Source organism: Herpailurus yagouaroundi, unplaced genomic scaffold (assembly GCF_014898765.1).
Source record: "Herpailurus yagouaroundi ecotype Mexico unplaced genomic scaffold, PumYag 196, whole genome shotgun sequence".
Lineage (NCBI taxonomy): Eukaryota > Metazoa > Chordata > Mammalia > Carnivora > Felidae > Herpailurus > Herpailurus yagouaroundi.
In genome coordinates, this window is record NW_024412427.1 from 14690291 (window position 1) to 14715127 (window position 24837).

The window sequence follows — 24837 nt, forward strand, 5'->3', positions numbered from 1 at the left end:
GGGGAACAGAGCAGCCTGGATAATCTCCAAATTCCTTTCAGCTTTGATGGCCTCTTCTGGGGCTTCCTATGCGAGCTGGTGACCAAGGGCCGTGGAAATGGCCTCCAGGGGCTGGCCTGAGCAGGGGGCACTCACAGCCCTGGGTTCTGGGGTCTCCTCTGGAGCAGAAGCGGGGCTGTCCGGACGCAAGCAGCCTGCCTGTACTGCGACCTGGGCCCTGCCCTTGGAAACCCCTTCTCTGCGAAGCTGGGGTCAGGACAAGGTCAGGGTAAGGCCTAGAAAAAGTGGTTTGCTTTCTTTTTTTTTTTTTTTTAAAGATTTTTTTTAATTTTTTTTTTTCAACATTTATTTATTTTTGGGACAGAGAGAGACAGAGCATGAACGGGGAAGGGGCAGAGAGAGAGGGAGACACAGAAGGTGGAAGGACACAGGGACAGAGGGTGGGGAGAGGCAAGGGCAAAGCAGCAGCAGGAACCGTGGTGGAAAGGGCTGGAGCAGGAGGCGCGGGGCGCTGGGGGCTGCAGCTCTGGGGCTCCTCAGGCGGCCGGCTGGCGGGGCCTCACGTCCAGCGTGCGGTCCAGCCTCCTGTCCTTGCGCGGGCGCCCGTCTCTCCGGCCCTTCTTCCGGCTGGGGCTCTTCTCTGCACCCAGAGCACAGGGTGTTGTTTCTGAGGCCATTCGGGGCCCCGGGAGGCCCCTCCGTCCTTCCAGATGAGGGTGGGCCCCCCACTCCCCCTGAGCGGGGCTCAGAACCACCTTTGGGTGCTGACCTTACCATCACTCCACTTTGGAGCGTGGACTGCGGGGGAACCTACCCGACATGGGCCACTGCTCCCACTTCCCTCGCGGGTGAGGAGGGGCACTGACTGGCTGAGGGCACCCCCGCCCCCACCATGCTGGGCATCTGGCCTGGCCAGGCCCAGAGGTTCGCATGGGGCGAGGGGGCCAGTCAGGACTTAGGGCGGCCTCGCGGGGGGTGCCCGTGACCCTCCTGGGGGCACTCACTTCGCAGTTTACAAGGCTCCAAGCCGGAGACTCCATACCTTTTGCCCGGGTCCCGGCACCAGCTCCCCCACTCACCTTCGGGGCCCCAGCTCTGGCCTCAGACGACAAGGACAGTAGCATTCAGCCAGCACCCCTGCATGCAGCCACGTCCCGCAGGTGTGGGAGCAGGCGCGGCCCCACCGCCCCCATATGACAGTCCGTGCTGTGGGGAGGGGTGGCCTGGCCTGCAAACCCCAGACCTACCTGGGAACCTTGACCCCACTGTACCCGCAGTCCCCCAACCCTGCGGCGGGGATGAGCTTCTAGCACAAACATCTGATTCGTCCCATTTCTCAGATAAAGTGACTGAGGCCCAACAGGGAACTTGCTTGGCTGGTGACATAGTCTGGGTTGGACTTCCTGGTGTCACTTTCAAGTGGCTCCCGGCTCACGTGGAGGAAAAGACCACCCCTTCTCCCCGCAGCCTTCCTGCCTCCACTCACCCCTCAGGGCAGATCCTGGGTCATCCTCTTAGATGAGGCTGTCCACCTCTGGGCCTCCCTTCACCCACTCCTGAACCCTTAGGGGTTGCTTAGGCCAGGCTCCCACTCTAAACTCCGGGGCTGGCTGTGTCAGCTGAAATGACATAAGCATCTGGGGGATGAAGGGTGGCCACTGCCTGAGTGGCTGTGCCAGCTTTGAAGGTAGGAGGGTGGGGTGAGTGGTGTGGGGTCCCCAGCCCTTCCCTCTGCCTGCCTGATATGGGCCCACCTTCCTCCCATCCACCCACCCATCCACTCCTCAACAAATGTTAACTGAGCACCTACTGTGTGCCAGGCCCTGTTCTAGGCCCTGGAGAGGCAGCCGTGAACAAGGCGGACAAAGACTCGGCTTTCACCGGGGATCGCATTCTAGTAAGGAAGACAGACCCTAAACAAGGCAGCACAAGAGTGTGCGCCATCATTTTGGGAGGAAGTAAGCGCTGTGACACCACGGGATGGCGGTCCCAGACACGGGTGGTGTCTCTCCGCAGGGGCAGTCGTGGAGGGCCTCTCTGCGGAGGGGACTTTGAGCTGAGCCCCAGAGGATGCAAGTACCTCACAGGAGGGTTGTCGTGAGGACGAAAGGCATCGGTTTACAGAGCACTGACCACAGGGCCCAGCGCATGAATGTTTGCTGCTGTCATTCATTCTTCATTCATCATCATCATCATCATCACCTATGGGAAGACATTTCCTCTCTCTCTGTCCCTCCATTGCCAATCACCACCAGCAATCATGTGCCGTGACAGGTGCTGTAGAGAACTTTCCGTCTGTCCGTCTGTCCACGTGGGTGTTTTTGGGGGCCTGGGGTCTTAGTTTCCCCAGTCCCGTCTCAACCTCACCCTCCGTCCCCGGCCGCCCAGCTCTGCTGTCTGCACTCCCAACCCAGACGACAAGTGCTCCTGAAACCAGGCGTGTCCCTGGGCTCGAGTCCTGGCCCCACCACATGCCAGCTGTGTGCCCCCCCCGCCCCGTGACCTGGATCCGGGTTCCTTACACTGACTCTAGATTCCTCTTTGCACACAGACCTACGTTTGGATCCCAGGTCCACACTTTCCTAGCTGCATGACCCTGAGGCAAGTGACAACCTCTCTGGGCCCCGATCTCCTCATCTGTTGAAGGGGGATGGTAACCATTCCACACCATCGAGTCATGGTGCAGATTAAATGACCCAAAGGTGGAGAATTAGCACACTGGCCACGGCAATAGCAGATGCACAGTTAATGCTGGCCCCCTGCGCATTATTGCTACTCGCTGTTCACGTCGTACCTACCACCCTCCGCGGGCTCTCTTCTCTTTAAGTCAGTGGCTTTAATAGCTGGGACTGACCCCAGCCAGGAAGGACACCGGGGTGGGCGATGCTTAGCCCATGGGAAGGAATGGCTACTCTTGGACTTTCGGGCAGCCCTACAGGCACTATTTGGGCAGGCGATGTCCCCAGCTGCTCAAAGTCCCCCGTGGGCCCTGCCCACTGCAGCCCCGAATGCCGGCCTGGTGCTCACCTGCTGGGCAGGGCCTCTGGATGGGACATTTCCGTGACTCGGACAGCACCTGGCAGGTGTCTGCCTCGTCCCTCCCGGCCCGGCCGGCCTCCCGCACCCGGGTCTCCAGGCCCCAGGCCGAGCCACAGGTCTTCCCGTTGTGCATGCAGGGGCTCCAGCTGCCCCAGGGGCCCAGCTCACATTCTTCTGCTGGGTGGAGACAGACAGACAGACAGACAGATAGACAGTTCTGGTCAGCTGGCAGTGAGTGTCCTTCAGATCCAAGGGCAGGGTCTGAGGGGTCCCGTTCCCCGAACGCCGTCTCCACATGCAAAGGGTTTGCAAGCTCTCACAAGGAGCAGAGGGGAGACACTTAAATATCTATTTATGAGAGCCCGGGATGGGCGCTAGACTAAAGCATGCCCAGGCCAGATGTGGCGGGGGGAAGGGGGTGGGGGGTGACCACTGGCTTTAGAGGGGAAGACTTCCCCCAGGAGATGACAGAGGGGCTAAAGGGAGAGGAGGTGATCCAGTGGGACCGGAAGGAAGCACCATGAGGGTAGGCGTGCACAGCCCTGGGGGCCTGGCAGACCGTGTCTGAGGGATGGCAGCTAGAGCAGGGGCAGGGTGAAGGCTGGGAGGAGGAGGGCCAGGCGAAGAGGCCAGAAGGTCTGCTGGGAGGCCCTCAGGGCAGAGACACTGCTTCGACCTTGATCGTGTGCCTTTGATGGGCTGTGGAAGGTGGAAGCCGTGCTGTGCTGTTGTGAGGAAAAATGAGGTCATGGGACATGAACGTCCTCAGTAGGAAACAACTTTAAAAAAACCCATATATATATATGTACATAGATATCAAATCATATCATATAAATATGAATCAAATGTGAACATATATATTTTTTATATTTATATATTTATAATATATATTTATAAATTTCTATAATAAATATAAATATATAAATATAAAAACATATAATAGAAATATATTATAAATATATATTATAAATGTATATAAATATATATATTTATTAATATAAGTATATATATTTATAAGTATATATTTATATATTTATATTTACTTATAAATATATATACATTATAAATATGTATAAATATATATACATCATAAATATATATAAATATATATATTATATATTTGTTCACATTTGATTCTTTTAAGAGCCCCTGAGAAGTAGGCAAAGAACAGGGCAGCTATGGGATACCCCCATTTTGCAGATGAGGCCACTGAGGCCTTGAGTACCTAAGGGGCCCGCTAAGGGAACAGAGAAGGGGGTTCAACATCAGAACACTGTAAGCGTTTCAGACCCGATCGGGCCCAGAAGCCAGGTCTGCAGGCCTGAGAACAACGGTCCTTTTGCTAGATGTGTTGATTTGACAAGCAGGGACTGAGCACCTACTGTGTGCCTCATGCTGTGCTAGGTGCTGAGTGGCAGCGGTGACCAGACCGACTGGCTCTGCCTCCCAGAGTTCACCGCCTAGAAAAGTCAGGCCGGAAGGGCAGGGTGCTCCTGCGGTAACGGGAGGAAGCACAGGCAGGTGCCGGAGCCCAGAGGAGGCATGGGCCCCAGGGGCCTGGGGGGAGCTGGAAGACTTCCTGGAGGAGGTGACTCCTGACCTGAAGCTTGAAGTAGGGGTGGGGAGGTTAGCCAGGCTCAGGGAGGAGCGAAGGGGAGAAGTGAAAAGGATGTGAACCCGGGTCTGTCTTATTCCTCGGCAGTCCTCTTCTCGTGACCTCTGCTGCCTCCCCCTGGCAAGGACAGCGAAGCCGCTGTCGGTAATAACGGCAAATCACAGTGCCGGTGCTGGAGGCTCCCTCTGTGTGCCTGACGTCACCTGTTGGGCCTCCAATCACCACGCGACATTCTCTTAAGGTTTTTCCCGGCTCTCCTGACGCCCCCCCCCCCCCCCCCCCCCCCCCCCCCCCCCCTCGGCGGGCGGTGGTGCCCGGCCCCCCCCCCCCCCCCCCCCCCCCGCCCCGCCCTGCAGGGAAGCAGGCGGGGCGAGGAGGCCCCCACTCACCCTGGCACTCCTGCGTGCTGGGCTGGGCCGCGGTGCCCAGCGGGCAGGTGGGCAGACACTTCCCCTTGTACAGGTAAAACCGCCGCTTGCACCGGATGCAGAAGTCCTGGCTGAAGCAGCTCTCACACGTGGCCCCACATTCTGCAACAGAGCCAAGGTCACCCGCGGTGAGGGCGGCTGCCCTCGGAGAGGGCAAGCGGCTCGTCTGATGTCGTCACATAGCAAATCTAGGCTGGGAGTGCGGACTTTCTGCCCCATTTCCATCAAAGCTCAAAGATGGCCATGGTGTGTCCCGGGTCGCCATGCAAAGCAGAGTCAGGACTTAGGACTCCTTTTCTCGCTTGAGCTAGGTCCAGAGGGCGCGAGTTAACACGCCCAAGGCCACACAGCGCATAGGGTGGAGGCGAAGGTTCCCTGCCCCCTTAGCGCTGAGACCAGACAGGACACTGACTTGCTTGCAGCTTCGGAGTCAGCCTGAAACCCCGCCTGAAATCCCAGAGTCTGGGCTCAGGCACAAACCAGTTGCCCTGTGGCCCTGTCGGGGTGGGGGTGGGGGGGTGGGGGGGAGGGGGCGGACATGGGCCGGAGGCCTCAGGGGCCGAGCACGAGCACAGGACAAGGGAGGAACCACGTACTTTTGCACCTGTTGAACTCCTGGCCGCGGACGCCGAAGTAGCCAGAGGGACAGTCATGCACACACTTGCCATACTGGCGGATACCTTCCCGGCGGATGAACAGGAACAACCTCTGCTGGCACGTGGAACAGCCGTTCTCCTCGGAGCAGATGATGCAGCCCGTGCAGTTGCCCCCCGGACCAGTGCCCGCTGCCAGCCAGGCCGGGGTGGGAGGGGAGGGGGAGGGGGAGAGAGAGAGAGAGAGAGTCAAACCACGTAGGTGAGCAGCTCAGACTGCCTCGCGGAGCGTATTAACTGAACACACGGCCACCCAGACGAACGACATTTCCCCCACGGCCAGGTATGATCACGTGACCCCAATCTGGCCACTGGGGTATAAGGGAGAGCAACGTGCACAACCTCTCAAAAGCTGCCTTAACAAGCACGGGCGGGCCCCGTGTCACCCCCTCGTCCTTCCTGTTGTTGGAACATGAACATGATGGCCGGAACTCAAGCAGCCATTCTGGACCATGAAGTAGGAACCCCGTGTTGGGGATAGCAGAGCAAGAAAAGCAAAAGAGCCTGGGTCCCTGAGGAAGGTAGAACTTGTGTGCCAGCCCTGGACTGCCTGTGCCGACTTACAAGAGAGAGAAATCAATGTCTCTTTTGTTTAAACCATTGTTATCTGGAGTTGTCTATAACTCACAGACAAACTTAACCTTCAGGGAAATGGTGTGTATTTTTGAGCGTGTGGGGGGTGGGGTGCACATGCATGTGCGGGGTTGGGGAGACCCTCGGCCCCCTGCGGCAGGTCCGAACAATACTCCGTTCCTGCCTGTCACCACCATCAAGGGCTCCCAACATCATCAAGCGTAGCAAGTTGAGGAAAGAAAATTTTTGTTGCCCCAGAATCAGCAACCAGACCCAAAGCTGGGAAGAAGGAGATGGAGAATACTCTAGAAAGAGATCCTCTCCCAGGCTCATGGTGGGGGGGGGGGGGGGGGGCTTTGTTCTCTCCTGGACCACGTGATTAAGCTCCCCACTTAGAGAGCGGGGCTCAGGGGACACTGGAATTGTCAGCCTGGGGGGGGGGGGATTGCTGTGGCTTTCCTTCTGTTCCCAACCCCCAGAACCAAACGAGGAGAGGTGCAGGGTGCTCCTCACAGAGACGGGGTGTCTGCAAAAAGAGGTGACCAGCTTCTCATGCCCTGGGGGGACACTCGCTTGTGTTGGAGCCCTGCAGATCTGCCCCTTTCCAGGCCTCTCTGAGCAGAGAAAAGAGGCCAAGGGGAGAGAAGGCCAGGGCTGAGTGGGTGTGCAGCAGTGAAAGAGCCTGCGCATCCCTCATGGCAGGCACGAGGGGCTTCTCGGCGGCAAGGGCCCCGTAGAAGTACCCAGGCTTCGGTGGTCTTGCCATTGCCTTACCCAGGCAGGCTGGTTGATGGCAAGTGTCCCGGTAAGAGGCAGCAAGGGAAACCATGGAAGGCAGGAGCCGAGGAGAGTCAGAAAGTGACCAGGTGTCGCGAAGGATCAAGCAGCTTCTTCGAGGTGATTGGGGACACATTAAAAATATATATATATTTTTTAACGTTTATTCATTTTGGAGAGGGAGACAGAGCGTGAGCTGGGGGAGGGGCAGCGAGAGAGGGAGACACGGAATCCGAAGCAGGCTCCAGGCTCCGAGCTGTCAGCACAGAGCCCGACGTGGGGCTCGAACTCACAAACTGCGAGATCGTGACCTGAGCCGAAATTGGATGCTTATCTGCCTGAGCCACCCAGGTGCCCTGGGGACACATTACACTGTTCCACATTTATACCCCGTTTAAGGTCAGACTGCTTAATACACCAGTTACACACCTCAGCTCACTGAGCCCATGGCCACTCAGCACAGGATGTTCTTGACTTTCCAGCTCTGCCCCCTCTTTCTGTTGGGGCCCGACCTGCCTTTTAGAGGAATTCCCCATTGTGTGAGAGAACCTGGAGAAGGGCCAATCCCGGTGTCCCCCTGGAACAAAAACCAAGGAGGCCAAGCCCTTCTTCAAGTTGGCAGTGACTGGGCATTGACCAATCAGATACTCATTCCCATGACCCCGAGTCCTGGGAGTCGAACAAAGAGAGTAAGGAGGATATGTGGGGATAAGGGTCCAGGTAGAAGCCAGCTGACTGCCCAGACCAGCCTGGGGCCTTTCTGCCCCCCCCCCTTCCCGCTGTGGGGTGGATCCTGCATTTCTCCCAGCCTGATCTCCAGCTGCCTGGATTCTGGGAGCCCCCCACATCCTGCTGCTAAGTCCCCTTGCTGTTGCTTACAACTGAGAACCCTCACTAATGTTCCTGGGAAGAGCAGAGTCGAGGTTTGCGTGTTTCCAAAGCTGTAGACCCGCAGGAACCTGGGGGCGGAGAGAAGGTGTGATGTCGTAAGAGGGTAACCCCCGGGGCCAGAGAGAGAACTTCAGCTGAAAAAACGAACAGAGCCCACACCTCCCGCCCAACGGGAGACAAGTTAAATTCTGATAATACAAAGGGCTGGCAAGGATGAAAGGAAACTTTCCGTTCTGATAGGAGTGTAAACGCTGGAGAAAAATCCAGCAGCATCTAGAACATTTGAGGATGTGGCTTTGCCGAACACAGCTGCTTGACTTGTGGTCTAAACCCTAGAGCAGAGCTTCTCAAATTCTTGTACCAGCCTCTTGGAGGGGGCTTGTTACAACACACAGCGCTGGGTTCCACCCTGAGTGTCTGATTCAGTAGATGTGGGGTGGGGGGGGGGTGGCGAGGGGATGCTGAGAATTTGTATTTCTAACTGGTTCCAGGTGATGCTACTCTGTTGCTGCTGGTCCCTGACTATGCTCTCAGAACCACTGACACAGAGAGACTCTGGTGTCTGTGCCCAGAGAGACATGAGCAAGATGTTCACTGCAGCATCACTGAATAGCAAACAGTTGCAAAAACCCGTGTATCAAAAGAAGAGGGAAACACAGGTGGCACGCAGCCGTATACGCTGGCCACATTCCATATCCAGGACCCATGATAAATGCCTGAGGCTGAGTTGTAGCTGTCATTATGGATACATTTCAAAGACGATGCTGAGAGCAAAGAAAGCAAACGGCATAATGAACATAATGAATCGCGCAGGAAGAGACCATTCGTAGCAAGTTCCAAACTCTGCGAAGCAATACTCTGGGTCATTTACGATACTTAAATTTGTATTAAGAGTAAAAGACACAGGGGACCGATGAAACACTGAATTCAGAATGGGCTCCTCCTCCGAGGTGAGGTGAGAAGTGGGAGAGGGGATTCAGGAAGAAGGCTGGAGACTTCTCTTGGATCTGTAGTATTTAATTTCTGAAAATCTGCAACAAATACGAAAATGGCAATATTTGCTACAAGTGGCTGGCAGGTGTACAGATGTCCATTAGGTTTTTTATTCTTGCCTGTAGGGTTGAGCTACTTTACAATAAAAATATACTTCAAAAAATGTTTAGCCTCTGTTGTGTGTGTGGGTTGGGGGAGGGAAAAGCGGGGAGAGGACATCTAATCCTACCCCTCCCAGCTTCCTTCCCCAAGCCCTGGCCCATCCTCGAGCTGAGGCCTTGGGCAGGGGACGGTGACAGAAGTTCTGAGAGCCATGGAGACCTGCAGCCATGAGAGCTATGAGAGTTGTCCTCCCTCCCCCCATGTTCATTCTCCCTCCTCCTCAGTAAGGGAACCCTCCTGTTTAGCGAATTAATGTCTTCCAAGAACAAAGACTACATTTCCCAGGCTCCTTTGCAGTGGTATGGGATGATACATCTAAGCTCTGACCAATGGGCTTCCAGTGGGAGTGTCCTGTGCCACCCGCCAAATGACCCGCAAAGAAGAGCTGCTCTATTTGCCTCCCCTTCTTTGTGGGCCTGCGGGGACTGCAGACTTGGAGGCAGGAGCCAGGGCAGGTGCAGGCGGCAGAGGGACCTGGCAGAGAGACCAGGGCGAGGCCATACTAGCCCAGGGCAGTCTACCTCACATTCTCGTTTGGGAGAGGGAGGAAAGTGTCAATCCTCTTGGTTAAGCCATGAGGACCGCATGATAACGACTGATGATGTGGGCTTTTCATCAACCATGCAGGTGGTCACAGAGTGACGTCAGTGGAGACCAGGGTACCTCTCCCCAGTGCTTTGATGCTATGAAATGCCGCTGGACCTGAGATGCAGCCCCACCAACAAAGGGCAAAGGGAACCTCAATCGGCTTGAGGCGATCTCTGCCGCTTGGCAGAACAGGAGTTCAAATTAGAAGTTATGTTCAGTTACAGAAAAACAAAATCGTATTTCCTGCACACTGAGCGTGTGGACATACTCACACCCCAACTTGGGGGTCCTTGTCCACAATGCAGGGGAGGAAACAGGCTCAAAGAGGCGAAAGTCACTCTCAGGGTCCTGCAGAATCATTGGAGGCAGGGATCCACTCTGTCAGGCAGAGCCCGGGGCCACGGGGACGAGCCACACATGCCCCCTGCCGTTATGGGACCTCACAGCCTGGTGGGAGGGCTGAAGCCCACAGAAGTGGCAGACAGGGCAAAGTAAAACTTCTTCCGGTCTCTGGGAAGAGCTTCGGGATCATTTGCCTGACCCCTGCAGTTTCACTGGGGATCCTGAGGCCAGAAGGGGTGGAGCCTTCCCCAAGGTCAGGCAGCCCAGCAGCAAATAAGCCCCAATTAGAGATACAGCACTATTTGTAGAGTGATATCTTGACATGCCGAAGACAAAAGAACCTGATAAGGACCCTCCCCTGACCTCGGAGGGTGTGTGTGTGTGTGTGTGTGTGTGCGCGCGCGCACATGGGTGCACACATAGGGGACAGATGTCACTAGCATCTTTCAACCCCAGGTGATTCTGCCTCGTCCTGCATCCTTGGTCCTGGTGGTTGGCTAGGATGCCCTCTAGTGCCTCTATGTTGTAATGACTTTAAATTCTGATGGTCTGTGGCTTTTCATCACATCTCTAGAACGTGTTGAAAAGAGCAATGCTATTTCTCCCCTCCCCAAGGTCATGGCTGTAGAGACAAGATAATGCTAAGAATCATAAGTGATGACAACTAGAATTTGTACCATGCTGCTTTAGAAAGACCCAAACTTGATAGTTCTTAAACTTGACTGTGTGTAAGAATCCCCAGGGAGGCTTGGTCTGAGCCCAAGAATGTGCATTACAGTAAGTCCAAAATAAATGTGATAGGCATTCTGGATGTGTCTTTCCTGCTCACAGTTGCCTTTCCCTGAGAAGCAGACCTGGCAACCAAGCTTGGATTGCATGACCCTGTCCCCTGGCCAGTGGTGGACGGACTGAACTAGGGACTGACAGTTCTCCCTACCTGGGCCCATTAGACCACCTCTCTTGAGAATTTTGACGTTGGGCCACCAGAAAATGGTCTGGGCTGGCCTCTTGACCTGAGGACATTTGCAAGAGGGCAAGGCAGTGCCCAAGTGTGAGAAGCTTTGGCGGGCACTAGCATCTGTGGCCCCTCTCTTTGCTAATAGAGACCCCATCCCTCCACACTCTCTGACTTTGAGGTTCACATAGAGTCTCTCCACCCAGACGCACTTAATCCAGACTTGGGCAATCACCACACTGGGTGCCCTTGACTACAGTGGTTGGTTCGGACATAGGCACGTGTCTCGACAAGAGCTGGGCTTGAGATTTTTTGGGGGGGGTGGTGGTGGTGGTGGTTAACAGGTGTGTGTATGTGTGCATGTGCATGCGTTTTCTTTTCCGCTCTGTTGGGATTTGGGAAGACGGAGACCCCTCAAGGCTCCCTCAAGGCTGGGCTCAGCCCATAGCTCCAAGCTCCAAGCTCCATAGCTTTTCACCTGAGCTAGCTCTCCTCCTGTCAACTCACAATCAGAACGATGCAGCTCACCAGGTATGTGGGGCTCAACAGACCACGGCGAAGCTGCTCTGCTTCAGCAAGGCCAAGGGGCCTGGACCGCCGGCCACCCAGCCTGACTGCCATGGCTCCCCACGGGCCCTCGGGTTCTAGGGAGCACACTTTGAAAGCCCCTGGATTCTTCCACACCTCAGCTGGATCCTGGACTTCATCACTGGCCTCTCCCAGCTCAGACGCACATTTCTAAATGAAAGCATTTGAGCTCAACTTGCAACACCCCCTGGGTTTTTTTTTGGGGGGGGGGAGCATCAGAGAGGATGACACCCCAGTGAGTGCCTGTATCAACTGTCTCCCATGATCACAGCCATCCTCCCCCAGTCAAAACACCAGGCCCCAAATGCAGGGCCCTGTTTTCCTCCAGCAGTTGGAGGGGTTTCAAATGACATGTGAGTCCCTTCGCCTTTCCCCGAGAAAATGACAACAGAATGGATGACATCGGGCTTGGCAGTTTACCGAGAGACGCAGGCTAGTAACAACTCTGAGCGCATGCGTGAGCCCAGCCTTGGGTGATCCATTCATTCATTCGTCCGTGCATCCAACCAATGTGACTCTGTCAGGTCCAGTGCTGGGGGCTCAATGGTTATGAGCTTTGGGGGACAGCTGTGTGACTGGGGGCAAAGCGCTTTAACTCTGAGCTCAGTTATTCTCATGTAAATGGGGGTGATGATGCTTAGCTTGCAGGGTGCTTGTGATTGAGGGAGGTGGTCCATGAAAGCCACTTGGCTTTGAGCTCAACACATAGCAGCCCCCGCCCCCCATAAACGGCAGCCATTGTTGTTATATTGAAGCCACGACCAGTTTTGTGCCCTCAAAAAGCTAAGGACGTGTGTTACGGTGCAGGTGCCCAGGTTCCAATCCTGGCTTCACCACTCATGGAGTCACCTTGGGCACAGACGCCCCATCATCGGTGGGCCTCAGTTTCTCCATCTGAAAATCTGTGGTGGCAATTCCTACCCTCATGGGCCTTGCTAGGAGGTGTGTGCAAACAAACCAGCAAGCGCCTGGCACGTAGTAGGTGCTTCTTTATTAAGTGTAAGTTCCTTTCCGGTTCCCTCACTGTCACGGGCCCAGGGTGGGATGTCAGTCCACGTTTGGACCCGCCTCCCTCTCACAGGTGGGCAGATGGAGACCAGAGGGGTTGGTGAACAGCAGGGTCCAGGGAGATGGTCTGGAAGGTGAGGAGCTCAGGGCAGACGTGAGGAGGCAGCTTTGGTCTTGGGTGAAGGGCAATTTTATCCTTTCTGTGGGGATCAGGCAGTGACCTGTGTCTTCCAACAAGGGTTCCCAATCTTGGGGTGACCGTATCCTGAGAACACCCCCAGGCGCCCTGTTGCAAGAGGAGTCAATGGCTCAACATCTGCAAGTGATCTCCATATTTTTTTTCCATTTGGGAATTTCAAGTAGAGTCAAGGTCACCTCTGCGATATCATGCCTCCCACCCACCTTCAGCCTGCAGAGCTTTCCTGGAAGGGGCCAAAAGGCACAGGGTGACATCTACGACCCTGAAAGTTACGTGCCCTCCCAGGCAGGCTTATGTCCTCAGCAGCCCACAGCGAGTCTGAAACACCCTCAATACCCAAGTCAAGAACTCCAGCCCCACAGTTAAAAAACAAAACCAAACCCAAAAAAACCCACCCTAATTTGAATAGATTGGTAACATTTAAAAAATCAGATTTCACATAAAAAGCGGGCATTTGGACTTCTCTGCAAAAAGCCAGCCTATCTGCCAACACTGTGCCTGCATTCCTTCAAGGCAATACTCGGTTGAAGTTACCTAGATGGGACATAGGCTCGCCACTCTGCACCACCATTTCCTTTACTTACCCCTGCCGCTGAGGGCAAAGGTCAGCTGCTCTGGGTTATCATCCTTGAGCTTCTGTTTATGTTATACCCACTTCACTCACTGATGCTAGAAGGCAATGTAGAGCAGGGGTTCCCAAACCTGGGCATGCATCAGATTCGCCTTGGACTTATGAAAGGACAGGTGGCTGGGGTGCCTGGGTGGCTCAGTCAGTTAAGCGTCTAACTTCAGCTCAGGTCATGATCTCGCGGTTCGTGGGTTCGAGCCCTGCGTTGGGCTCTGCGCTGACAGCTCAGAGCCTGGAGCCTGCTTCGGATTCTGTATCTCTCTCTCTCTCTCTCTCTCTCTCTCTCAAAAATAAATAAAACATTTTAAAAGATTTTAAAAATTAAAGCACAGATGGCTGAGCCTCCCCCAGAGTTGTGGATGCAGCAGATCTGGGCAGGGCTTGAGAACGTGCATCGCTAACAGGTTCCCAGGGGATGCGGGCGCTGCTTGAAGACTGGAGTAGGGTTAAGAGCCAGACTCTGTGGGTTCAAATCCCAGTTCTGCCCCTTATCCTTGCCCAGGTGTCCTTGAGCCTCTCTGTGCTTCAGTTTCCCCACCTGCAAAACAGGCATCAGACTGGCTGAGCTTACAGTGAATGTCGTGAGGACCTGAGAAACCCTGACACGGATGAGCGACTCAGGAATATTACTGTCACCGCCTACCACGCGTTCCCGGGTGTTTGTGATTCGGGACTTGCTTGGGCAATCAGTGCAGAACGTTTTATTTTGATGTCAACATTTGTGGGGGTAGAGTTTCTTCCTAACTGGGGTGTGCCCGGGGAACTGTGTCTTGCGTGAGAACATCATGTGTCATGGTCGACAGAGGATTTAACACAGCTGTCCTGAAGCTCTCCCTGGGGGTGAAAAGGATGGGGGTGGAAAGGGAATGCCACCCCCTGCCCCGAGGCAGTGCAACCTGAGGAGGGCCAGTCCCCACCCTGGGTCAGTCCTGCTCTGTCCCAGGGGAGGATCCAGACCATTGTAGGGGGGCCCCATGCAGACAGCGCTGGGCAGTGCGTCCTCTGATCCCTGCCTGGCAAGTGGGGGACACATGTCACCGATGACCAAAGGAAATAAACAACATGTGGGCTCCCGCCTGTCCACTCCGGCCACCACATATGGGAGGCAGTCGCCGCTGCTGGAAGCTGGCTCAGAGGAGCCCCGCGGCACATCCCTGCCTGGAGGGCAGATTGCACCATCCCGGCAAGGGATGGACCCTGGAGATGACTCCCAGCTTGTAGTCTCCCACGGGGCGCAGGGCTAAAGGTCTCCAGCCCACTGGCCTCTTCTCAGTACCCAGGGGGGACCTAGAGGGCCACACACTCAGCAGAATGTTGAGGTGCGCTTGGCTTTGGAGCCTGACAACCACCGCTTCCTGGCTGGGTGATCTGGGGCAAGTGGCTTCACTACTCTGAACCTCAATCTCCTGCAAAATGGGGACAACGGCGGCAACCAGCTCCCAGGCACTTGTCGGCGTGACGTGAGCTCATCCACGCAAAGTGCTCAGCACAACTCAGGGCAGACGGATGAGCGCTATTTTGTTACTTGATTTATGCGAGATGCCTGGGAGGCACCCAAGGTGCTCCCTTGAGGGCTGGCGCCTAGTTTGGAGTGTTCTTCAAGTCGCCCTTGCCTTGCACCCGTTCTCAGGGAGCCTGCAGTCTGGGTGGGAGGACCAGGCTCATGTATCGTAAAGGAAGCTGATGGGGTCTCTTTTCTTCCACTGAAGGGCGAGCCCCAGGAGGGCGGGGATAAACCCCAGCGCCGCCCACAGACGAGTCAGCACCTTGCTTCTGCTCATCTGAGCTATCCTGGCCAATGTTGCACCTCTCTGCCTTATTCTTTTCCGTAGCTGCTCACCGTTCCATGTGGGGATGCTGCAAAAGGCATTTAAGTGCGATCATCATACCCACTTCAGAGACGAGGAAACTGAGGTTCAGGGCACCGCTGCTGCTTGTCCGAGGTCACTTAGTAAGAGGTGGAGCGGACAGCCAGACCCAAGCAGGGCGACTGCAGAACCCGAAGGCTTCATCTTAAGGCCACACCTCCTCCCGGGTGCCAGGGTATCCCACCCCCCCTTTAATCCTCCACAATGAATAACACATCCCCCTACTACGGTTTTTGCTAAGTTTCCAGTGCTGTGCTAAGCCCACTGCCGCCTTCCACGTCCATTTGACCTTGACTGAGGTAGGAAGTTGACCCTGGCCACACAAGTGCCGGATGTCCAGGGACTGAGCCCGCCTCTTCTGCACGTCTCATTCATCCCCCCCCTTTGCCATGCTCACCCCCGTGACACAGAACAGGTTAGCACGTGTGCGGTCAACCAGGGAGCAAATGCCTGTCTCCCCGTCCCTTCCAAATTCTCTCTGGGGGTTTCTCTTGCTGTCCCCACCCCAGGGCTTTGGGAGGTAGGGAAGTGCTCTGCTCCCCTCCCCCCAGGTCAGAATCCAGAAGGAATCCTTTACCCACGACGTTGGCTTACATGGGTGGGGAAGACAGGACGGAGGAAGGTAAGGGAGCCAGGATTCACCCCCACATCTGTTCTTTCCCAGCCCCTGGTGATCCTCAGATTTAAATCCACATAGAATCATCCGGGGCTGCTTATCAAAAGCAGAGGGCATCACCACCTCTCAATATAGGGGGGTTGGTTTAAAGACTGTGATGGTCTTCAAAATCCACACTGCGAGGTCAGCCAGGGCTTCCCAAACACTGATGCTGCACACAAAAGTGCCCAGGGATCTTGGGTTCAAGTGTAGATTTTGATGCCAAAGGTCTGGGTGGGGTCTGAGATTCTGCTTTCCTGCAAAGCTCCCCAGGGACGTGGATGGTGCTGGTCCTTGACCTCATCTTAAGAACCAAGGGGGTTGGTGCTGTTCTCACCCCTCGTTATACAGGTGAGGACACTGGGGCTCCTAGGCCAACCAGAGCTCAATAGAGTCCCCAGACGGTGCTACCTTGCCCCAGCGGCCTTGATGGTGGCTGAGGGGTGGGGGTAATATTTGGAAGGGGCAACCCAGCTCCTCTTAGCACTCATTGGAGGGCTTTCCCAAGTGGTGTGAGATGGGGACAGTCCCTACCAAGCTCAGCCAGGCAGGAAGGGGAGGGACTGGGGTTGTATGTGCGGAGCGCGCGTGTGTGTGTGTGTGTGTGTGTGTGTGTGTGTGTGTGACAATGAGGGGTGTGTGCCGGCAGGTGAAACGCACATCAAAAGGATTCCAGTGCTCAGGGGTGAAGCATGGAATCCTCACCCTGTGCCAGCCCTGCCTGGCCCTCCTGCCAGGTAGGGGGGAGGGGGGTGGACACAGTCCAGAGCGGTCTGCTCGTGCCCGGCCTCCCAACTCTCATCGAACCAAATCTCCGCTTCCCTGTCCCTCAACGACCCTCCCTGGACCCAGCAGATGTATTCTGCCTTCCATTACCCACTCGCTAAGGGCGGCCACACTTGTGTTCCTGGGGGAGCCCTGTGGGAGCCGAGCAGCCCAAAGCAGCGCTAGTGACCTTCAGAAAAATCGTCATTTTACAATCACTTGCAAAAAAAAAAAAAAAAAAAAAAGAAAGAGAAAAGGATTGTTATTGGATCCTGCGTCACTCAGCAAGCAGCACTGGGGGTGGGAGCAGCCGGCTGAGACCGGGACCAGGCAGAGACAGTCCTATGTTCCAGGTGGCTTCTCTGGGACCCACCTCTCCCCAGAGGTCAGCACCCCACCATCCATGCATAGAATCATCATGGAGTTGCTCTGACTGTAAAACTGTCAGCAAATCAATCTGCCTACGGAACTGCCACAAAACCGTCTTGGGTGTGAAGGTGTCGTAACGTTGTCAAGTAGGTGAAACTGTAAGAACTTGCCTCGCGATTGTCCTACGTGTGAGACTGTCACAAAATTGTCAAGTAGATGCGGTCGCCATTCTTTTGGGAAAAAGTATCCAGAAAACGGTTCCTTTTCTTTTCCAGCTACAGGGACTGGCGGTTTGTTGTGGTGGGTGGCCTGGAACAAGCTGCTGGAATACTCTGTGCCTCAGTTTCTTCTTCTGTAGTTAGCTCATTGGGATATTTTGAGGGTCAAATGCATTCTGCTCAAAAGGGCACAGAGTAGGTCCTCAAGAAATCTCATGACCCTTCCCATGAACGGAGTCTCCCTGAAGTGGGTGCGTTTCTGGCTTGCTCACAGCCATAGCCCTAGTACTTGGCAGAGTAGATGCCTGGCATACAGTAGGTGCTCAGTACTTGTAGGGTGGGGAGTGGACTCAGACAGCTCCTGGCTCCCTCCAGTTCTGGTTCTGTATGGTTTGCTGTGTGACCTTGGGCAGGTCTCTTGCCTCTCTGATCCTCTCTAAACCTATTTGGCTGCTCTATAGTACCCTGAGACCTGCGTATAAAGTAGCTGGCAGAACTGGGGTTCAATCAACCCTAACCCTTTCCCTCCCCTGGGGAGCTTATGATTCCCCGTTGCTCTTTATTTGCGGAGGCCCCTCCTGGCTCTTTGAGAGGCTATAAAACTTCAGCTCTGGCTGAGCAGGAGGACGTCTGCAGCAGTTAGGACTCTGGTGGGACATTTCCAGCCAATATTGGCACCCCGATGCCATATGCCGTGGGTAGGGGGCAATGCCCACTGGGCTGAACCAGGAGCCTCCCGCAAGCCCTGAGGAGGATGTGAGTGCCAGGATTCCAGGGAAGGTAGGGGAAACTTTCTAAGAGGAACTAGAAAGCCTGGATTCCTAAGATTCACTGGAGAAAGGTACCAGGTTTGACATAAGCAACCTCCTTTACTTTGTCCTGTTGAAGTCCTGGGAGGCCCAGAGCACAGGGCTAGGAACCAGGACCGTGGTACCCGTCTCGGCGTGGACTCAGACTCCGTCTATGATCTTGGCAGAGTTCCTCTCCTTGCCCCGCGCCTCAGTTTCCCCAGCAGAAAACGAAAGGATTGGTCTTGATAAGGGGCTTTCAAAATATTTTCCGCTACGAAAGCCTTCTTTTCCCCAGAAGGAGATGAGATATGGGCATTCAGTGAACAGGGCAGGAAAGAATAGAGCTGCTTGGGTTGAAATCTGGATGGGTGTGAGAGTGAGGGTCTTGAACCCGGTCCTTTTGGGTCCCTGCACCCCCTCCTGGAGGCAGCCCCTGAGGGCTTGGACCATCTCTAAGGACCTTCGAGCCCCAAAGTCCCACAGTTCCAGTGGCGGCAGGAGAGGTGGCACAGCAGCCAGCAGACAGCCTGGGTTCAAACCTCAAACCAACCTCTCTGGGCCTCAGTTTCCCCATCTGTAAACCCGTGTCGGGCGGACGGTAGGCGTGTGGCAGTGGGACGTCTGTGAGCAGCGTGGAGCCCCTCCGTGGCCAGACTCTGTCACCATAACCCGGTGAGGTGTTAGTATCTTCCCTTACAGACAAAGAAGTTAAGGCACAGAGAAGGTAAGTGAGGTGCCCAGAATCACACAGCTGATGAGCGGCAAGCTGCGATTTAAGGCCAGGCAGTCTTAGCAACTGGTGGCTGTTATTGAGTATTAGGGAGAATACCCTCAGAACAGGCCCAACATAGACACCCTCCTCACCTCATAAAATTAAGCCCAAGGAAGCCTTGGGTAGATGATCAGTGCCCAGCACAGAGAAATCCTGGGGCCCCACTGCCAGTGAGCACCAGGGAAGGGGACCAGCCCTAAAAGTCAGGGCTGTCAGGGTTCCAGCGACAGCCCCAGCCCCTCTCAACCAGCAGCCCCCTGGGGATCAGGAGGTTCCGAGGGGTGACAGAGTCGAGAATCCAGTCTGGGCCTCCAGGCAAGCGCTAACCATCTTCACGGACCCAATTCTGGGTCTGGTCTCTTCCCACAGGCTCCCTTCCCCTCTCGAATCCTAGCAGGAGGGAGAGAGCCCCAGATGTAGCCTCCTGCCTCAGATCTTTGGGTCCTAGGGCAAGTCCCTCCCTGTTTCTGAGCCTCGGTTTCTCCATCTGTCAAAACCCATTGTGTGGAAGGGTCCAGTATGCATTTACACATCCATCCATCTGACAGGCATTTCTTAAATACCTATGAGGTACCACACCCTTTCCTAGACTCCAGGAAGATAAGGGTAAAACAGGAAACAAAAAACCCCATCTCATTTGCTTTTGTTCGACTTATTAAAGTTAAAAGACAAATCACAGAGGGGCGCCTGGGTGGCTCAGTCCGTTAAGCCTCTGACTTCGGCTCAGCCCATGATCTCACGGTTCTTGAGTTGGAGCCCCGCGTCAGCTCGGTGCTGACAGCTCAGAGCCTGGAGCCTGCTTCGGATTCTGTGGCTCCCTCTCTCTCTGCTCCTCCCCCGTTCATGCTCTGTCTCTCCCTCTCCTTCAAAAATAAATAAAAACATTAAAAAAAAAAAAAAAAAGGAGACAAATCACAGACCTGTGGAAACATTTTAGAACGATGCACAGAACGATTCTAGATTGGAAGGTAGATTTCCCAGGCTCTCTGTCTTACTCATCCCCGCCCCCAGTGTTACGCACAGTGCTGGGTACGCCGGGCGCTCTGTAAACGTTTGTTGAATGAATGAAGGAACGGGACTTGCTGCTCCCAAGCTTGTGACAAAGGGTGGAAACCGTCTGAGTCCTCCCCTCCCCTGCCGCTGTGTTCTAAAGAGAGCTGCCTCGTGGGTATGCAACTGGGACCTGACACCCCCTCCAGGGCTTGGTGAGAGGGGGGACAGGTATCTTGGCATCCCCTCCCCCCTCACCCTCTCTGCCGCCACCGCCTCCCCAGCGTGTATAAACGGATTTCTGAAGAGAATCCAAGAAGGGTTGTCCCGCACTTCCCCACCTCCCTCGACCCAGCTGGGGTGGCAGGGGAACCACTCACAGTTTGGAGGGCGCCTGAGGATCGTGGAAATGGCGTTTCATCCCCTGATGGAACACACACTTACAGACCAGCCTCATTTCTACCGGGAAGGAGGGGGGTGCCGAAGGGGCCAGCGCAGGCCCGGGGAAGACCGCACTGCCACCGTTGGGCCAGTTGTCTGCCTAAGCGACTGACGGAGGCAGGTGAGCTTGATCCAAGCTCTGGATTCCCAACCCAAAGAGCCAAGAGGCTGTGGGGTGGTGAGGGAGGTAGGAAAAATCAGGAGAAGAAGAGCCCATGCTCCTCCCCCCTGGTAAATCACACCCCGCCACAGTTATGACATCTGTCCCATGGCGGGGGCATGAAGCGGGGCATAGGAACATTCAGACCTGACCCCCTGCCCCTCTGCTCGCTGGTGATGAGGCCCCAAGTTTACTCAGTGCTGAGTGTTATGAAGCTCCATCAGCACCAGAGACCGAAGAGACCGTAGAGACCACTGTCCCTGTCCCTACCCCCTGTATTCTGCCCCCCAACGTGCAGAGGGGGAGGGAGGGAGAGGGCACGGCACACCTCCCCACAGGGCAGGTCAATGGACTCAGGAGCCACGTCAGGGAGGGGGAAGAAGAAAATTAGACCTATGTTTTTAAAATGTAGCACCGGGCTGGGTTTTTTAATACCAGAAAGCTTTGAGATCTGCCCAGATAATTCGGGACTGGGTTTTAGAGATACAACAGAGAACTAGAGAGAGACAAAGCACATGCCATATTTGCAACCCTCTGTCACATGTTCAGTCTGATCATTAAGCCACTTACACACAGAGGAGGCCAAGGATCATCATTCTTAATATACAAAGAACTTCTAGAAATCGATAAGAAAAACAAGAACAACTAAAGTGGGAAAACAGGCAAAGATATTACCAGTAACTCAAAGGAGAAAGACAAATGAGCCAGAAACCACATGGAGAGCTACCTTACCTCACTAATACTTTAAAAAAATTTTTTTTAACGTTTTAATTTATTTTTGAAGGAGAGGGAGAGACAGAGCATGAGTGGGGGAGGAGCAGAGAGAGAGAGGGAGACGCAGAATCCGAAGCAAGCTCCAGGCTCTGAGCTGTCGGCACAGAGCCCGACGCGGGGCTCGAACCCACAAACTGTGAGATCGTGACCTGAGCCGAAGCCGGACGCTCAACCGACTGAGCCACCCGGGGGCCCCAACTGCTTTTCAAAATGAAGATTAAAACAAGAAGGAAATATTATTTGTGACCTACAGGATACGGACACTGTATAAGATTGAAGTCACCCACACCTCTCTTTCGAGGAGGGGGTTTGGGCAGGGTCTATTAAAGTTTCGAGGGTGTAGCATGACAGCAGTAACCTCATTGTACAGATCGCACCCTGAGGCCCGGAGAGAAGCAGGCACCTTCAGAGTCACCCGGTTGGTCACCAGAGGGCAGGGCTGGAATCCTGATTACAGGACAGGTGCCTTTGGCTAGTCGGCCACAGAGCCTCTGGCCACCTGGTCCACTCCGTCTGGCCTTGTGTATGGTCTGGTCCTCGGCACCTGACCTGGGAGGCTAGGCCCAGGCTACTCACTGCTGCCCCGGGGGCTGAGGATGTCTGGGGCCTTGCTGGTGTAGGTGACACTCCTTCCCCAGGGTATACGAGGCTCCCGGCTGAATCCTAGCTTTGCCACCTTGGCCGGGGAAGGGGTCCTTTGACCCTCGGGGCCTCAGTGTCTCATCTGCAATACAGAATGATGCTCTCCAAGGGTTGCCTGGAGGGTAAAGGCAGGTGATAGCCTGCAGAGCACCTGGCTGTGTGCCCGCCTACATGCCAAGCACTCATTAAATGGGAGCCAAACATATCCTTATGCTCTGTCCTGGGTTTAGCTGACAATCCCGGGCACAGTGAAAAAGAGGTCTTTGGAGCCCCAGCCTGGGTTCCAATCCAGGCTCTATGAGGGCTGTGAGAATCTGGGTAACTGACTTCCCCCATCTGGGTCCTATTTTCCTCTTCTGTAAAATGGGTACCCATTTCCTAAGGATGTGAGTGGTGCACACAAAGCACCCGGCACGCAGTAGGTGCTCAATAAACCGTACAATGCCAGTGGGGAGGAACTGAACGGAAGAGGGCAAACCGGCCCAGCACGTGGTGGGGGGTGGCAGAATGTCCCCAGAAATGGGGCCATCGACGGCCTCGGCTCTGACTCTCTCAGGGCCCCGAGGCACTGTCTCCCCTAAACTGCAACCCAGGCGGTCTGAGGAACCTGGGCTTGCACAAGCCTGAATATCTGACATCCCCAGTCAGTGGGCCTCAGCCTGCTCATCTGCAAAATGGGAACCATACTCCTTGCCCGGTTAAAACCAGAACTAAGGTCTGGAACCAGGAAGGGCAGCGGAGCCAGGGGATGCCGGTCACTGTGAGCTCTGGCAGGCCCTAGAAGGGACCGGGACTACCAAGCGGGCAGAGGCCGGCTCATGGTGGCTGAGTCTCTGCAGCAGGCAGGGACCCATGTCACCCTGGTCCTTGTGGTAGATCACTTCAAGGCCACTATGGCTCTACAAGCTGGGGCTACACGTTCCCCATTTTCTTGGAAGAGAACGCTGAGGCTCAGAGAGATGAAGTGTTGCCCCACGAACTCACGGCAAGGATGCAACCCAGAGTCTCAGCTCCTAACTGCTGGGGGCATGCTTCCCTGGTGACTCCTGCCCCGTGGCTCTCCAAAAGCAGTGGACAGCCCTTGAAAGCCATATGTCTATCAGGGCCCAAGGTCAGCCCAAGAGGGGCCCTGAGCTGTTTGTGAGGACAGACAGGAGGAGATTTATTCCAGGCAGAAGAGAGGACCTGCCTTAAAGTCAGCTTTGCATACAAACGTCCTGAGTGTGTGTATTCTTTTTCCTCCTGTTGTTGGTGGTGGTTTTGGGTGTTGATGCTAGACAATAAGATGATCCATAAACTGTAGTCCTTTAGCCAAAACAGCCCTGAGAAAATGCCTGCCTCGGGCTGGGGCTGCTCAGCCCCGTGGGGAGGATTCTGCCACCCCTCGGGATGCCCTTCAAGCCAACTTCACTGTCACCTCTCCTACTCCACTAAGACCGGCTCTGGTGGGCCTGACACCTCCATCAGTCTGGGGCCCCCAAGGAAAGGGTCTGGCTACCAGCAAGTGCCAGCTGGAATGCAGTGACCGAGGGGACATTCAGGGACGAGGGTGAACCGAGAAGCATCCCCTGCGTTTGAGAATTCCAATAGTGTGCTGGAGAGGGGCCGAGGCCCGCATGTTGTCATGGAAGGCATGGGTCACGGAAGGGTGGCCCGCTTGAGGGATGGAGAGCCGAGGGCTCACACCGTTCTAATGAGACTTTCTTATAAGGACATTTTCTTTTTTCTTTTTTCTTTTCTTTTCTTTTCTCTCTTTATCTTTCTCTCTCTCTCTCTCTTTCTTTTTTTTTTTTAGATTTTCTTTTTAAATAACCTATGCCCAACGTGGGGCTTGAACTCACAACCCCGAGACCAAGAATCGTACGTTGAGCCAGCCAGGTGCCCCTTATAAGGACATTTTCTAAGATTAAAAAGCCCAGACCAGAAGGCAGAAGACAACCCTCTTCCCCAAAAAGCTCGTGGGCTTTGACCACATGAACAGTATCATGGGTAATGATTTCTAAACTCCAAAGGACATACAAAGTTAGCAGATGGGTGTCGGACCGATGAAAGATATTTTCAATGTCAAAACCAACATGGGGTCAATATACAGGTAACACCGTGAGTCCTACAAACTGATGAAAAATATTCAGGAAACGCAATAAAAAAGTGGACCAAATAAAAATAAAATAAAAATTGGGGCGCCTGGGTGGCTCAGTCAGTTAAGCGTCTGACTTCAGCTCAGGTCACCATCTCGCGGTCCGTGAGTTCGAGCCCCGCGTCGGGCTCTGGGCTGATGGCTCAGAGCCTGGAGCCTGCTTCCCATTCTGTGTATCCCTCTCTCTCTGCCTCTCTCCCGTTCATGCTCTGTCTCTTTCTGTCTCAAAAATAAATAAAAATGTTAAATTAAATAAATAAATAAAAATAAAAATAAAATAAAAATTGAAAAACAAAACAACAAAATAAAAAGCCAAGAGGAATGAAATAAGAGGAAATAAGAGGAATGAAAATCAAATACAAATACTTAAAATTGACAGAAATATAAAATAAGTCGCATTTTTAAACTAAAACAATAAGATGAAAGTAACTAAGAAAGACAAAATGTAAAAGCAAAATTTAAAATGCACTTTTAACGTAAGCGTAAATACATCCAAATTCTGTTAATTAAAAGGAAACACTGCAATTCATAATGGTGAAAACTTTATTTTTTCTCTTCCCTGCAGTAATTAGTGAAAATTTTAAAAATAAAATTAAACTGGCTACGTGGGAGAAAAGAGAACAAAGTTTAAAGAAGTGAAACAAATGTAAGAGTGAAATAAAAAACCAGCAATTTGTAACAATTTAAAAAAGAAAGCAAGAAAAATAAAATGGACAACAAGGGCAGGATTTTGCACGGCTGGTGCGGATGATGTGCTATGAATTAGGGAGCTGCCCGAAGGGAGGGACGGAGGCAGGAGGAAGGAAAAGCATGTCC

The 24837-nt window shown here is 54.1% G+C and overlaps 1 protein-coding gene across 1 annotated transcript in view; it reads right to left on the bottom strand.

Moving 5' to 3' along the window:
* Positions 1 to 406: 406 nt before the first annotated feature.
* Positions 407 to 24837, bottom strand: part of RSPO4 (R-spondin 4) — a 33702-nt gene continuing 9271 nt past the window's right edge. The window contains exons 2-5 of the mRNA XM_040447458.1: positions 5679 to 5867; positions 5044 to 5184; positions 3028 to 3213; positions 407 to 640 (exon numbers count right to left, since the gene is read on the bottom strand). Of these exons, the coding sequence (XP_040303392.1) occupies positions 537 to 640; positions 3028 to 3213; positions 5044 to 5184; positions 5679 to 5867 (620 nt within the window). The 3' untranslated portion in view covers positions 407 to 536. The remainder of the gene's footprint in view (positions 641 to 3027; positions 3214 to 5043; positions 5185 to 5678; positions 5868 to 24837) is intronic.